General features: G+C 42.0%; 1 protein-coding gene across 1 annotated transcript in view; it reads right to left on the reverse strand.

The window, feature by feature from the left end:
- Window positions 1-17,434, reverse strand: part of psmd1 (proteasome 26S subunit, non-ATPase 1) — a 135,677-nt gene that overhangs the window by 36,671 nt on the left and 81,572 nt on the right. The window contains exon 17 of the mRNA XM_038815916.1: window positions 7,236-7,350. Coding sequence (XP_038671844.1) covers window positions 7,236-7,350 — 115 coding nt within the window. The remainder of the gene's footprint in view (window positions 1-7,235; window positions 7,351-17,434) is intronic.

Consider the following 17,434-nt stretch of genomic DNA (forward strand, 5'->3'; position numbering starts at 1 on the left):
AAAAAAGAAGAGAACGTGCAAACACCACACAGTCACCTACGGCTAGAATTGAACCCGGGCCCTGTGAGGCAGCAGTGCTAACCACCATGCCACCGTGCGGCCCGATTTGAAAGTTTTACAATTTTCAAAGTTTTTTGTGTCACATGCATTGTTAGAATAGATCGAGAACGTCAGAAATCCTTATTATGGTATTTCTGATTCTTAAAGTGGACAGCTCTACAATCAAGATGATTTTAAAACAACAATTTATTATTTAAACTTAGCTATACACCTAAGCCACTGAATTCTAAAAAGTGATGGAATTGGTTTCAGTATATGCACTAAAGGCTATTTACAACTTTTATTTTAAATATTTCTTTAAAATTCATGGAAGTATGACCCACATTAAGTAACAAGTAATTAAGCAAGACGTCTATATTTAAAAAGGTTCCCAGAGTTTAAAGCATAAACATCCTTTATACTGTGTATTAGTTGGTTTATGTAATAGCTAGCACAACAGAATTCTTTGAATATCTAACAGTTTTTGAAAGTTACCACATATCAATATGGAGTTTTCATCTGTCTGCACTGTTTGGATGATGAGTTGGTTTGATGGGTAGTGCCTGGCACATGTAGGGTGTGCGGAGAACTACACATATGCAGCTGCCAATATCTTGTCAATTTGGTGGAGAAAATAAACAACAAATGGTATGGACAAAGTTACAGCATTGGGCGAGGGAAGGAGTGAAATAGCATGGGAGTAAGGCATGGATTGGAGTTGGGGAATGCACAGGAGGGATGGGATGGCACAGGAAGAAGGGGTGAGATCGGGAATCGGATGATATGAAAGAAATAAAATGAATAAGAAATGAAAGGAATAAGATGAGTGTGTATGAGAGGGATGGAAGGGGAAAACTGGCATGAGGTGGGCCTTTAAAGGTGTATTGCTGGAATTAAAAATACTAATTTCACCTCAAACCTTTGTTTACCTCTGCTGTCTAAGAAATGTTATTCAAAGCCATTACAGTGCTGTAATTTTTATCCTAAAAGTTTATACTGGTGAATGAATCATTAATAGTACTGTGCACAATTCACCAAATGCACATTAGAACATTTAAACCAAAATGGAAATTAAAATCAAAGTGAATATTAAGAATTTGGGCGGCACAGTAGCACAATGACTAGCCCTGTTACTTCACAGCTCCAGGGTCCCAGGTTCGATTCCCAGCTTGGGCCACTGTCTGTGCGGAGTCTGTACATTCTCCCCGTGTCTGTGTGAGTTTCTTCTGGGTACTCCAGTTTCCTCCCAAAGTCCAAAGATGTGCAGGTTAGGTGGACTGGCCATACTAAATTGTCCTTGGTGTCCAAAAAGGTTAGGTAGGGTTACTGGGATAGGGTGGAGGCGTGGCCTTAAGTAGGGTGCTCTTTCCAAGGGCCGGTGCAGACTAAATTGGCTGAATGATCTCATTGTGCACTGTAAATGCTATGATCTATGAATTAAAACAATCTAGATCAGACATACATAACTATATTAGAATTCATTAATTAAATGACAATCTAATTATTCGTAATGTACCCTGTGACATATTCTCAAAAATCTGACAGGATTTCTTCTAATCATCAACTGTAACATCAGTGAAAATCCTGGAAACAAGTATTCATGCCATTTCTACGGTGTTTCTGGTATGTAGGGGGGAGGGGGTATTTGGTGGCATACGCAGTGCAGAAGGAGGCCATTCGGCCCATTGGGTTTGCACCAACCCTCTGAAAGAGCACTCAACCCTATCTCAATAAGCCCTTAACCTCACCTACACATCAGGTGGAAGGTGCGCACAGGTGGCTCCCGCTGGAGTACTGTTCCTTTTGCCTCCTTTCTTAGTCCCAGATTGTTTATTCTCGGAAACCCACATAGTTATTGTAATAAAGATCTTGTATGACTAAAATGCTAAAATAATCAGGGAATAGGAGGCTGGGAGCAGAACTCTCCGATGGTGGCTGAGGCCTCTCAGACCAAAGTCAAATTCAGAGTCAGAGTCAATTTCTGGTGCCCCATCCACTAAAAGGAATTCAAAAGCACCGACCTGTCAATTGAAGAGGCCTTGGCTCTTATTTGAGAGGCTCTGGGGAAAACGAATCAGACCGTTGAAGCCTAGGAGGCCATGATCAAAAATATGGAGGTGGCCTTGTTGGGCCACAGCGATCGGATTGCCTCGCTGGAATCGGAACTGTCTTCGGTGATCGAAACAAATAGATCGTTGAGACACAAGACGAATGGTCTATACAATAGGTCCAGGAGGCAACGTATTTTGATGGTGGGATTGCCGGAGGGGATGGAGGACTCAATGCCCATGGTGTATGTATTGGGAATGTTCAGCGAGTTGGTGGGTGGGAGCACTGCCGAGACAGAAGGGAGCTCGCGTGCAGATGCAAGACAGGAAAGGAGGCCATTGGGGAGGGGTGGCTGGACGGACAGACAGACAAACCAGTTCCACAGCCTCAAGGAAAAGGAGGGGGCTTTGCAATGGGCAAAGGAACACTGCAACTTTAAGTCAGCTTGAATCAGGACATGGGTGCAGAGCTAGCAAAGACGGCCATGTTCAATGGAGTCCAGGAAGAAGAGGGCCATGTTCAATGAAGTCAAGGCTGCCCTGTATAACAGTAGAGTCTGGTTCGGTTTGGTCTACCCAGCTCGGTTCAGAGTAACTTTTGAGGAAAAAAGATCATTTCTTGGACATGCCGGGATAGGTGGACTCGAGACACAAGTTAGGCGCGCTGTAATTGGGATTTTGGTCTGTCGACAGGCATGTTGAATTGTTAAGATTATTGGGGTTTCATGTTGTCCTTGTTTTTTCTTGCTCTTGTTTGGGTTGAGTTCTTATAGTTCTTGTTTAGATTTGGGGTTTTACACTATGTGGAGTTCTGTTCGTTATAATATATAGCTTCCTTTTGGTGCGCAAGGTATATGGAGTTTTGGTATTTTGTTGATTATATCTATTTTTCTTTTTCTCCAATTGCGCGCCTCCTTGCTAATTAAAGAGTTGGGTAATGAAACTGGTATTGAAAGGTTCGCTGCAGCTCATTATAGTAGTGTTTTAAATAATGAGTTTAGAGTTCTTGTTTTGCTTGGGTTTGTTTTATGTAGGTTTAAGTAGTTTTGTTTCCCTCACTTCTATTTGTATTTGTTCTTGGATGTGGTTGTATTCAAGGGGGTGGGGTAGTTTGATGATGGTGTCTGTAGATTTCTCTTTGTCCAATCTTTTGTCTTGGTTTGGTGGCCATCTTGGTTGAATCTGTTTTCTGCACCATTTTGATATCCGTTACGGTAGCATTGTGGATAGCACAATTGCTACGGCCTATTTCTCCATATTACAGACCAGGACTCTCCATGGATAACATAATCAAGTTACTTAGCACTTTTGGCTCGTTCTCTTGGTACAAGCTGAAATCAGGCAAGAGGGAATGTCAAGCCCCCATATGTCATATTATCACCTTGACGAGGCACACCTTCATTATCTGGGGGTCCGGGTGGTCCACAACTTAAATTACACCCGTTTGGTTAGTGGTATTGCAGAAGTGGAACTAGAGGGTGGCAGGGTAGCACAGTGGTTAGCACAGTTGCCTCATAGCTCCAGGGTCCCAGGTTCGATTACCGGAGTCTGCACATTCTCCCGCGTGTGCGTGGGTTTCCTCTGGGTGCTCCAGTTTCCTCCCACAGTCCAAAGATGTGCAGGTTAGGTGGACTGGCCATGTTAAATTGCCCTTAGGTTAAGTGGGGTCACTGGGTTACGGGAATAGGGTGGAGGTGTGGGCTTGAGTAGAGTGCTCTTTCCAAGAGCCGGGGCAGACTCAAATGGCCTCCTTCTGCACTGTAAATTCTATGATTCTATGATAACCTCCTTATGCTTGGCGGGTAGGGTTCATACTATTAAAATGAATGCGCTCCCAAGATTTTTATTTCTCTTTCAGTGTCTCGCCATTTTATTCCCCCAAATCCTTTTTTTATTAAGGTCAACAAATTGATACCTTATTTTATTTGGGTGGGTAAGACAGACAATCGGGGGTGGGGGGAAACTAGCCCTCCCTAATTTTTTGTATTATTACAGGGCAGCTAATATTCAGAACATATTGTAGTTTAGCGATTCCGGATCTATATGGGAACCAATGAAACCATGCTCCTGTATTACCTCCGAGCTTCGTGCACTGGTTAATGCCTTTTTCACCTGTTAAGACTTTCCTCGAATCCAGCGGTAGGCTCCTCCCAGAAAATCTGGAAGCAGTTTAGGCAGCATTTCAAGCGCCTTTCCCTGTTTACACTCGCATCCACTTGTAATAATCACCTTTTTTACCAGCTGGTTCGGACTCGACATTTAAAACTTGGGAGGGGAAGGGTCTGGAGAGGTTTGTGGACCTGTTTGTGTGGATAGGTTTGCTCGTTTTAAGTAGTTAGCTGAGAAATTCCAGCTGCCCAGTTCCAGTCTCTTTAGGTATTTCCAAATTTGTGATTTTTCACGTAAAGCTTTTCTCTTCTTTCCTGGTGAAGATGATTCTGTCTCTGGCTAGCCTTGATGGGGGGAGGGTGTCTCTATTTTGGGCATATATGGTTATATCCTTTCAACGGATTCTGCTCCATTGAGTGGTGTGAGGACGAAATGGTAGGGTGAATTGGGTCCCATTCTTAATGGTGAGGTATGCAGTGAAGCCTTTCACAGGGTCAACTCCACGTCCTTATGTGCTGTCTGAGTTTGATTCAGTGTAAGGTTTTGCATAGGACGCACTTGACTGGGCCTAGGATGAATGGGTTCTTCCCTGGGGTTGAGGATAAGTGTGAGCGCTGCTCTCGTGGGCCGGCTAACTATACACATATGTTCCCAAGTTGATGGGCTTCTTTCTTTTACACCATGTTGGGGATACTCAGTGTAGATTTCGATCGGTGTCCCTGGTGGCCATATTTGGGGTGTCAGATTCGGTGATACAGACTGGTGTAACGGCAGATGTCCTTGGCTTTGCCTCGTTGATAGTCCGGAGGAGAATTTTGTTTGGGTGGCGGTCTCCCACTCCGCCTCTTGCCTCTGCTGGGCTGGGTGACCTCATGTTATTTAGACGTTTGGAGAAGGTCAAGTTCACCAGCAGGGGGTCGGTGGAGAGGTTTTATCTCAGATACCAACCATTTATCCAAGAACCATTTATTTCCATTTCTAAGGAGTTAGTCACCATTAGCTGTTAGGGGGTTTAAGTTAGTTTCTTGTATTTCAGTTAATTAAGTATTGCACATGGCAGCACAGTGGCACAGTGGTTAGCATTGCTGCCTCACGGTGCCGAGGTCCCAGGTTCGTTCCCGGCTCTGGGTCACTGTCCGTGTGGAGTTTGCACATTCTCCCCGTGTTTGCGTGGGTTTTGCCCCCACAACCTAAAGATGTGTAGAGTAGATGGATTGGCCATGCTAAATTGCCCCTTAATTGGAAAAAAATCAATAGGGTACACTAAATTTTTTAAAAAATTAAATGTTGCACATGTTTTTGCCTTTTGTTTTTCTCTTCTATTATAATTTTCTGTTTGATTGTTTTGGACTGTTCTAATTATGAAAAAATCTCTTAATAAACATACTTTTTGTAGGAAATGGTATATGACCAAGATAATGCCCGTAAAAATGTTATCCCACGAAATCCATACTACTCAGTTTAATATTGTGTTTTAATTCCTCTTCATTTGTTAGCTTTTAAAACACCATTAAAACAAGCAAAACTTGTGAACCCAGTTGAAAAAGCTAATTATCACATACTCTTGACAATACAGAAAAAACTGTTGATGCACAAAATTAAAATTGAAAATTAGAATATACAAGTATTCAAAAATGTCCATGTCAAAATCTAACCTTCTAGTTATATTCACTGTATTAAGAGTTTAGCTAATTTTTTGGTTTTCTTGGAGTAAGTGCCTAAATTTGTGAATAATGGCAATCCAATTGATATAAGAACAGGGTTCCATCCTGGCCCCGGGTCACTGTCCGCCTAGGGTTTGCATATTCTCCCCATGTCTGCGTGGGTCTCAACCCCACAACCCAAAAATGTGCAGGGTAGGCGAATTGGCCATATTCAATTGCCCCTTAATTGGAAAAGGAAATAACTGGGTACTCTAAATTTATTATGAAAATAACACCCTTCTTTCCACCATAATGTTTGAAGTGAGGCAGTTTACCGATGACTTCAGAGTTTTCAGACTTATTTGGAACTCCACCAATAATGAAGCAGTGTATATCAACCTACAGGAAGAGTTGAAAAACATTCAGAACAGAAACTCTGTTTCACTCTCTGATAGATGTGACCGACCCTGTTATTGCAGAATTTTTTGTTTTTATTTTGGATTTCGAACATCCACAGTATTTTGGTTTTCTATTAGCAAAAGTGTCATCTGGATGATTAGCAACAATGCATCCTAACCAGATCTGCTTTTAGCACATTACCCCAATAAATAAAGCAAATTCTTATCAAATGACTGTCAGAATGAAGAGAAACACTGAGTTTTATGGTTGTGCAGATGTATAATAAAAAATATACATTCACACACGGTAATTTGTATCAATGTTTCTATGATCACTCATGTTTAGCTGTCCCAAAGACAAACCTAATATCTCAACTTTGACCAACTATGTCTTCACTCAGATGTGACAAATTTGATTATCTTTTCATTAACTCCACGATTTCAACCCCTACATTATACGGCAATACGTCACTTACTGTTGAAAACTGCTCCTCAAGTTGGCACCTAACATTTTATTTGCCCATCGCACTTCAATAATATCCAATGTTTGTTTATATACCTCAATGCTCAAGTCTCAAATGGACACAAACGGCAACAATTTTCCACATGTCAGGTCATCTGTCCCGTATGACGTAATGTATTTTCTAAACTGCCAGCACTTTTTAATCTGCTTCAAAAATAATGTTCTGTCAGAACATTCACATCCACTTGTGAAGTATCAACGTCTTTCTTGCACCTTCCTATCCAAAAGCATTTCCTCAAATATTTTTCACAAGACTCATCAGATCAGTTGTTAATGGTTGAGCATTCTGCTGCTCTACACATGGAGAAGTTGTGTTTCATTTTGGAATACTTCAAACTTTAAGGTGAAGTGTTTGGGTTATTGACGTTATGCACCCAATGAGCTGATGATATGTTCAAATAGCTACTTAATCATTTTCAAAAATCCATCTATTTTACAGAACTATCAGAACACTTAATAGGCAATAAGATCTCACCTTGTTGCCAGTTCCAGCGCAGCATATTCCCAGAGCTAGGGCAGCACCGTATCGAACATGAGGGTTATAGCTTTCAGAAAGCAGAGACACTACACTTGGGCACTGTTCCGGTGTCCTATAAAACAAAAATACACAAAAATATCAGAAGGATTTTCGAAGTGAGTTTCAAACTATTTTTCCTGTACAATAGCAATGTTTAGTTGCAAGAGACTGAGTAAAAGAGGAAGAGTACACAGAATGACGTGAAAATTAAATGTCTTGGACATTTACAATAAAGGAGATTGGCAGCACGTTCTCCACATTTACCTAAAAATGAACAGTAAACATCTATTTTACCCTCCTACTTTAAGGATAGGCCTCTGAAAGACATAGAATTTCTGAAGCAACATTTACACACATCACAATCCAAGTAGTTTATTATGAATAGGATAAAGTACTTGAGCTTCTCAGTTGGGGGGGAAAAAAACAATCTAACAATTACTATTAGTCAAGAGTTTTTCAACACTAATGTGATTCTCTTATCCATGCCCAATAAAGAGCTGTTGCTAAGTTTAGTCTTTTTTTCTGCAACTTCAAAACAAATGATGCAATTCAGAATTGTCATAATTATGGATGAGTTGTGACCATAACTACTCTATATTCCAAGATGCAATTTCCAACTTTCTGTCTTCATTTTACCAAGTCATAACACCCTATCACATGTAACAAATTGCACTAAACATTTTAAATCTAAACTTTAAAATAACTATTTAAACAGACTGCATGGCTAGCCTTCTTTTCTATGGTAGGGGAGGGGGGGGGGGGGGGGGGGGGGGGGAAGAGAGGTAAATGATACATGTCCTTCAATGTTATCAGTCTACTTGATCCAAATTGTTCTTTGTCATGGTATGACTACAATTTTAAGAGCACGTCTTAAATTTCTTAAAAATCTGAACAATGAACAATTTTGGGCAGCACGGTGGGACAGTGGTTAGTACTGCTGACTCAAAGCACCAGGCTCAATTCCGAACTTGGGTGACTTTGTGGAATTTGCACTCTCTTCGCGTCTGCGTGGGTTTCGTCAGGGTGTTCAGGTTACCTCCCACAGTCCAAAGATGTTCAGATTAGGTTGAGTGGGCATGCTTCTTAGTGTCCAACGGTTAGGTGGGGTTATGGGGATGGGTGGAGGAGTGGGCCTGGGTGGAGTTCTCTTTCAAAGGGTTGGTGCAGACACAATGGGCCAAATGGTCTCCTTCTACACTGTAGGAATTCTATTCTATGATCAAGTGCAGTAAAAACTTACAATTGTAAATATTGCCTTTTCTTTTAAAATTAAATATTAGAATTGGAAAATCACAATTAGCAACAAAAAAAATCAAAAGGCAACCCTTTTCTGTTTACCATCACCACTCGTTAAAAAGGAATCAGTGGAAATATTCATGATGCACAAAAAGTCCATTTGCCACAACAAATCTGTTAAAAATGAGGGGGGAAGCAAACAGGCGGCACGGTAGCACAGTTGCTTCACAGCTCCAGGGTCCCAGGTTTGATTCTTGGGTCACTGACTGTGCGGAGTTTGCACGTTCTCCCCATATCTGCGTAGGTTTCCTCCAGGTGCTCCGGTTTCCTCCCACAGTCCAAAAGATGTGCGGGTTATATGGATTGTAAAGGCCATGTAAAATTGTCCTTTGTGTCCAAAAAAAAGGTTAGGTGGGGTTACGGGATAGGGTGGAGGTGTGGGATTAGGTAGGTGCTCTTTCCAAGGGCTGGTGCAGACTCGATGGGCCGAATGGCCTCCTTCTGCACTGTAAATTCTATGATCCTATGATAAACAAGACCACGTGTGCTAAAGCAAAGGTGAGTATGCAAGAGCAAAAGAGAGAGTGTGAATTGGGGTGGGTGTGCCATATTCAGCGAGTTAAAAGTGTTTACAAAACTTTTTACGTTCATTGCAGTTTATGAAAACATGCACTGTACCTTCTCATTAAAGGACATTTGTTGTAAAGAGTAGCAGCATTAGTGGGATGAAAGTTAGTGAAAACATTGATGCTCGATCAGCTATCCAAGACAAGCAGTTTTATTTTTAAAGAAAGAGAACTGATTCCACACAGTTCTAACTTGTACCATTTCAAACTTTGTGCCAAATGCTTTTTAAACATGGAACTTTTCCGTGTTTTGTTATTCTCCATCAAAAACTGCCCAACTTCATTTCCATAACAGCACTAGATGCAAGAGGACTGCACATTTTAGATTATTACTGGCAGTGTACTACTTTTAAGCTGTAAAAGACGCACATTATTGAAAGAGCTGTATGAAGCCATAGTGGAAAATGAGCTCAGCTTGGCAATTTGTTCCTATAGTTCTTTAACATAGGGTAATTTCATCCACAATGAAAACTCTCGCATTTTAGAACTCCATATTATTTTTCAGTCTCTTCAAATCAAAATAAATTTGTAACATATAACTTTTAAGGACTTAATAGTCCCTATTGAGCAGTTATAAAAATGCAAGACAAGATTTTGTCTCAGCATGTAACATATCATTGTGCTAAACCAAAGTAGCTCAAATCCATAAATCACAGAGCTGCTGCAAAGCTTTTGTTGTTTCCTCATATTCAATTTCAATCTTATACTAAGAATTTCATCATTGGTCCAGTCCCACTCCACACTACAACTCCTACATCCAGATTTCAAATATAGATAAGCAAAAATTGACGTGTAGGAAAAGCAGACAACATCAAAACCCAAAGATAAAGCTACCAAAGAACAAAGAAAAGTACAGCACAGGAACAGGCCCTCCAAGCCTGCGCCGACCATGGTGCCCGTCTGAACTAAAATCTTCCACACTTCCGGGGTCTGTATCACTCTATTCCCATCCTATTCATGTATTTGTCAAGATGCCCTTAAACATCACTATCGTCCCTTCTTCCACCACCTCCTCCGGCAACGAGTTCCAGGCACCCACTACCCCCTGTGTAAAAAAACTTGCCTCTTACATCTCCTCTAAACCTTTCCCCTTAAACCTATGCCCCCTAGTAATTGACCCCTCTACCCTGGGAAAAAGTCTCTGACTATCCACTCTGTCTATGACCCTCATAATTTTATAGACCTCTATCAGGTCGACTTCAACCTCCTTCGTTCCAGTGAGAACAAACCAAGTTTATTCAACCTCTCCTCATAGCTAATGCCCTCCATACCAGGCAACATCCTGGTAAATCTCTTCTGCACCCTCTCTAAAGTCTCCACATGCTTCTGGTAGTGTGACGACCAAAATTGAACACTATACTCCGTGTGGCCTAACTAAGGTTCTATACAGCTGCAACATGACTTGCCAATTTTTACTCAATGCCCCGGCCAATGAAGGCAAGCATGCCGCATGCCTTCTTGACTACCTTCTCCACCTGTGTTGCCCCTTTCAATGACCTGTGGACCTGTACACCAAAATCTCTCTGACTGTCAATACTCTTGAGGGTTCTACCATTCACTGTATATTCCGTACCTGTATTAGACCTTCCAAAATGCATTACCTCACATTTGTCCGGATTAAATGCCATCTGCCATCTCGCCACCCAAGTCTCCAAACTATCTAAATCCTGTTGTGTCCTCTGGCAGTCCTTATCGCTATCCGCAATTCCACCAACATTTGTGTTGTCCGCAAACTTACTAATCAGATCAATTACATTTTCCTCCCAATCATTTATATATACTACGAACAGCAAAGGTCCCAGCACTGATCCCTGTGGAACACCATTAGTCACAGCCCTCCAATTAGAAAAGCACCCTTCCATTGCTACTCTCTGCTTTCTATGACCTAGCCAGTTCTGTATCCACCTTGCCAGCTCACCTCTGATCCCGTGTAACTTCACCTCTCCAACTTGCTGAGTGTTTCCAATATTTTCTATTTTTCTTTTAGATTTCCAGCAATTGCCTTTCTATTTTTTTAATTACAAAGGCTTCATTGCTGATCAAAGAGGTAAAAATTATTTGACTGACGTATTGACCAACTGAGGCCTTGATCACTCAATGGCTTTCAAAAACATTTAAACTTATCAAATGTGAAAGTAAATTTCATAGAAGTACTACTGTTCCCTGTAGCATTAGAAACAGCAGTACTTACATTTCGCCAGTATTTAAAGAATTTTTTAAAATGACACATCAAGTTCCCAAATTGGGAATATTCTTCAATCCAGGTGGAGCAGAAATTCAGGAGCCTTCTTTAAAGTGTCCACAGTTAACGAGATTCATGTGTTACCTCCAGTAAACTCATTGTGAGGGCAAAGTTTCATCTTTTTGACTCACGGTAATATCATACATAATCAGAAATATCCATTTGGCTACTGCAACAAACACAATACATTCAGATTTATCATCCCAACCATGGCCATAACATTATAGGTAAACAGCTGAGTTCAAGGATCTATGCCCCAAACATCCATCTATAAAATTTAGTGTTTAAATTAGGTTTACACACATACAGTTAGCAAAATGTATTTCATAGATTTCATAGAATTTACAGTGCAGGAGGCCATTCGGCCCGTCGGGTCTGCACCAGCTCTTGGAAAGAGCACCCTACCCAAGCCCACACCTCCACCCTATCCCCATAACCCAGTAACCCCACCCAACACTAAGGGCAATTTTGGATCCTGAGGGCAATTTAGCATGGCCAATCCACCTAACCTGCACATCTTTGGACTGTGGGAGGAAACCGGGGCACGCGGGAGGAAGCCCACGCAGACACGTGGAGAACGTGCAGACTCCGCGGAGACAGTGGTCCAAGCCGGGAATCGAACCTGGGACCCCGGAGCTGTGAAGCAATTGTGCTGACCACTATGCTATGTGCTGCCCCTATTTACCATATTTAAACCAATGCTCTGTGATATTGTACGTCAAATTCCTTCCAATACCAGTGGCACTCCAGAGCAACATACTTAAAATACTTTATTGAAGCACAAAAGTTAGAAAAATAAATGAAATCAACTTGAGCTTCCAATTCATCACAATTATGACATTCATTAATAAATAGGGAGTTTGTATTGAATAAACACATGGAAATTAAGTCAGCTGTGTGCAAATGGCACTGGAACAATTTTATCGGAGATTCTATTTAAGGTGAGAGGAGGTGGGATGGGGTTAAATAAAAGACAGTAATTGAAAAATCCCTCTCAATCCAGGGAAATGGGAGTGAAATTAAATAAATCTGGGGCGGAATCCCCCCCCCCCCCCCCCCCCACCCCCCCCCCCCCCCCCCCCCCCCAACGCCGGGTGGGAGAATCGCCGGGGTGCCGAGTGAGTCCCGCCACGCCGCCCCGGCACCTGCACGCGATTCCCCCACCCCTCCCCAAACTGGTGGGGCGATATTCAAGGCTGGCCGCTGGGAGAATCGCCGCTCGCTGTTTGTAACAGGCGAGTGGTGATTCTCCGGCCTGCCCGACACGACAGGTTCCAGCCGACGCCATCCACACCTGGCCGTTGCCGGCGGGAACAGCGTGGGAACGCTGTGGGGGGCCTCAAAAGGGGTTTGGCCCGCGATCGGTGCCCAGCGATCGGCCTCTCTGAAGAAGGACCTCCTTTCCCCCACCGCCCCGCAAGATCCATCCGACATCTTCTTGCGTGGCGGCCGTGGGGAGGACGGCAACCGCGCATGCGCGGGTGACGTCATTTACGCGGGGCCGCTTTTACGCAGCGCCATGGCCCGGCGCGCGTAAATGACGTGGCGCCGCTCCTTGCCCCGGGGGCATGAGAATAGGGGGCTGGGAGCGGCCTCCTATGCCGGAGTGAAACACTCCAGTTTTCACTCCAGCGTCAGGACTTAGTGTCCCGATGGGAATTGCGTCCCTGTTGTTCATAATTCTGCTGGTGTCAGTTTGCTACCTGGGATTAGAGCACACATATTGTAAAAGTTATCCTCAAACTCAACACGAGCAATTGCAAGGGATAGTTAATAATAATAATAATAATAATAATAATAATAATCTTTATTACTGTCACAAGTAGGCTTACATTAACACATGGAATGAAGTCCAAGGGCAGAATGGTGGCGCAGTGGTTAGCACTGCTGCCTTACGGCGCTGAGGTCCTAGGTTCAATCCCGGCTCTGGGTCACTGCCTGTGTGGAGTTTGCACATTCTCCACGTGTTTGCGTGGATTTCACCTCCACAACCCGAAGATGTGCAGGGTAGGTGGATTGGCCACGCTAAATTGCCCCTTAATTGGAAAAAATTAATTAGGTACTCTTTTAACAAACACTGCAATGAGGTACTCTGAAAAACCAAGTCACCAGACTACGGCGCCTGTTCGGGTATGCTGATTGAGAATTCACAATGTCCAATTCACCTAACAAGCACATCTTTCGAGAATTGTGGGAGGAAACCGGAGCACCCGGAAGAAACCCTTGCAGACACAGGGAGAATGTGAAGACTCTGCAAGTAGAGAATCGAACCCCGGTCGCTGAAAAGCAACAGTGTTAACCACTGTGCTACCATGCCTTATGAAACTTACATAATTTAAATTAATTTCTGACAATTCATTGCATCATGTTTTTACACTGAATATTTAAAACATGAAATACATGTATAAAATCATTTGACCATCAAAGGAACCCTATTGAAAATGGCTTGTCACTGCTTAGTGGCATGTCACGTGCACTGAACACTAAATGATTAATTTCAAGAGTTGAGAATTTGCTAGTGCATTTATTTTGTGGGTTGAACTGTCTTGACAAATTCTCAAACAAATAAAACCTCTCCCTTCCTGAAAATGTGAAAACACAATCATATCTGTTGACACAGCAAAGCCTATCTGTTCCACAATGAAAGAGTGGAAACATGTTCAAACTGAGTGTTCATAAATGCCAGGATTAATAATGACTAAGTAATTAGATACACAAGAATGGCAAGATGTAGGTATGTTGCCATAGTTTCTTATTACAAGCTTCTAATCTGTGTTAATGTTTCAGATTGGGGAACTGAGATGAGGCAGCCACTCTCCCTTGAGGTGGAAAGAGGGAGAAAAATATTTTCAGATTGCTCTCTTACATCTCCTGGTGGCAAACCATAGAGCTGCATTAACAAAAGGATTAAATTCTCTCAATCTGAAATCAGATCATCACAAGAGGAACTTTGTAAAGTATTGTCCTGCTTCACACAAGGCAAACAACTTCACTACAACTTTGACATTATTACGAAACGATCAAATGCTATTTTAAAAATGCAAGGGCCTTAATTATCCTTATCCTCCTCAATCCTTTAATTAAGTCAACTCCTTACTTTGTGATGGCTTCAAAATCCTTCCCTCAGCGGGTAAATATTTAATTTTGCATGAGCTCATTGTGGGTGATTTCACTGACATCATTGCCTTGACATAAATCCAGCAAAATTAAGCCTCCATATGGAGATACTTTTGAGCTTTTGATTTCAACCTCCCTCTTAATTGAGCACGCCTCACTCTCGGGTTCACTGCCACCTTATCCTCCATATAAACTCACTCAACCTTTTCATCTCACATGGCATTGCTAATCCCATCATGTCAATTGGTGATCAATTTGCCCTTCATCCATATCATTCTTCCACTTCCTTCTGCACCAGCCCTGGGGAAATCTCTCGATTCACTTATAACTGCACTTTCAAAATCCCAACTGTTTAGCCATTGGCCCTCCATTCATTATATTTCAGCAGCTACCAAGGTACTCAATCACACCCTTGCCCCCATCCTGGATGCCCTCGCTTCCATCAAAACCAGCACACTCACTCACTATGGCCCCATCCCCAATACAGTTCCCATCTCCACCCTCGAGCCCTTGAAAACTACACCATCTCCAATTTCCCTTTCCTCTCCAATGTCCTTTGTTATATTCCAGTAACCCAGGTAGTGAAGGCTAGCATTACTGCCAGACTTTGCATACTTTTGCAAGCATTTCTTTTCTTTTCAGCCATACATTTTACAAATGTGTGCCTTCTCACACAAACTTGCACATCCTCACGAAACAACCAGACTTTCAGTCCATTAATTTTAATAGTGACGTAAGTAAATCCCTGCCATCACAAAGACTATTTCCTTTTTAATAACATCACCCACTCTGTCCCTGCCTCAGCTCATCTGAACCCCTCGCCATGCCTTTATTGATGCATTTCCGGTCAGCCTCCCACTTTCTGCCTTCCGGTTAACTGATGTCATCCAAAACTACAATCTGTGTTCCATTGGGCACCAAGCCCTGTTCATTCATCACCCGTGTCCTTGATCTATGTATACTTCCAATTAAGCAACATCACCACTTTAAAATTGTCCTTTTCTTCCCCAATTCCTTCATGACCTCCACTCACTATACATCTTCAATCTCTCCAGCCCAACTCCTGCAATTTTAGCCTTTTGAGAATCTCTGATTTTTATCATTCCACCACTGACAGTCATGGATTCAGCTGCCAAAGCCCTAAGCTCTGGATTCCCTCCCTAAATCTCTACACTTATTTTTCTTTCCTTACAACACTCCTTAAAACAAGTAAATTAAACTCCATGTGCATTTGGCCCTGTAAGTAGGTTTAAAAAATCAAACTTAATAAGAATAGCTATCGCAAAAAAAATATATGCATATGATTCAGACACTAGATTTTAAAAGTATGACATTCCCAGCTCTTCATTTGTTTCATTTCAGCTATTTTCTTACTACCACCTCACCTGGCTTATTTTCAACACAAATGTTAACTGGCATTACATGCCAACATTTGACATTTCACTTCAATGGCTGAATGCAGCCAGTATAGTTCTTTATAATAGCAGCAGTGAGGTCTCCATAAAAATTGGCTTTCAATACACTTTTCCTTCATCAACCTTGAGGTATTCCCCATTACATCAGGACAATGATAATAGCATCCCTTTTAAAATAACCCACAAGCTGGTAATTTTTAAAAATACATTTTTCCAATTATGGGGAAATTTAGTGTGGCCAATTAACGTACCTCGCACATCTTTTTGGGGTGTGGGGGTGAGACCCATGCAGACAAGGGGGAGAATGTGCAAACTCCACATATTCAGTGACCCGGAGTCACGATCGAACCAGGGTCCTCGGCACCGTGAGGCTGCAGAGCTAATCCCTGTGCCACCTTGCTGCTCTGAAGCTGGTAATTTTAAAGCAGACTATTATAAGCCTTCTACTAGGCTCGAACAAAGCAAGACTGGCATTCATAACAAATGGAGAGATGTTTGCAAAATATAGTCATCCTGTTGATCGAATATTCGAGCAGAATGGCAAATATTTACTGGCATGTCACTGATCACTTCATATCATATACCTTAGATTTCAGAAAGAAAATTCGGTGGAGGAATAGCAGGTAAGAATTTGTACAATCTTTATCAAATCCAAAAATATACATGTAACACATATTCAAATTATTCAAGAGCATAATTTCTGTTCCAATATTGGTTTAATGAAGCATGATAACCTGGATATTTACAACTCTTCTGCAGCCATCCCAAATACTGTAATATAGATGAACTGCAGTACTTTTAGTAATTCTGCAGGAGTTCCTGCATCCTCTCAGAAACCAAGGTTTTATATTTTTCCACAAAACAGTGAAAAGGTAAATAATTGTAATAATTATATAAAATCAGGTATCATTACAGATGGGCAATAAATGCTGGTGTAGTCGTCAATGTCACATCCTGTGAATTTATAAAAACATTGATCCTGCAATGGTGTTGGGATGAGGAATAATTGGTCCTAACATACAAGAGGACTTTTGTGCCCTCTCTCAACATACTTAATGAATACAAGAGGTATAAAGGTATGTTATAACCCTTTTGTTTATTTGCTAATGGAATGAGTGTCACTGGCAAGACCATCATTTGATGTCCAACCAGAATTGCTCTTCTGAAGGTGGTGGTGAACCGCATTTGGAGTCCGTGTGGTGTAGGTATACCCATCCTGCTGTTACGAGGAGAGTTCCAGGTTTTTGACTCAGTGACATTGAAGGAACAACAATATAGTTCCAGGTCAGGGTGGTGCATGAATTGGAGGCGATCGGCAAGTGGTGCTGTCAAAGAAAGCTGCAGTTGTAAATGGTACATTCTGCTGCCACTTTGCACCAGCGGTGGAGGGAGTGAATCCTTATGGTGATGGATAGGGCGTTGCTTAAAACAGGCTGCTTTGCGGTGTTGAGCTTCTTAAGAATCAGAATGCCGACAGTGCAGAAGGCGGCCATTTGGCTATTGGGTCTGCACCAATCCTCT

Source organism: Scyliorhinus canicula, chromosome 13 (genome assembly GCF_902713615.1).
Source record: "Scyliorhinus canicula chromosome 13, sScyCan1.1, whole genome shotgun sequence".
Taxonomy (NCBI): Eukaryota; Metazoa; Chordata; class Chondrichthyes; order Carcharhiniformes; family Scyliorhinidae; genus Scyliorhinus; species Scyliorhinus canicula.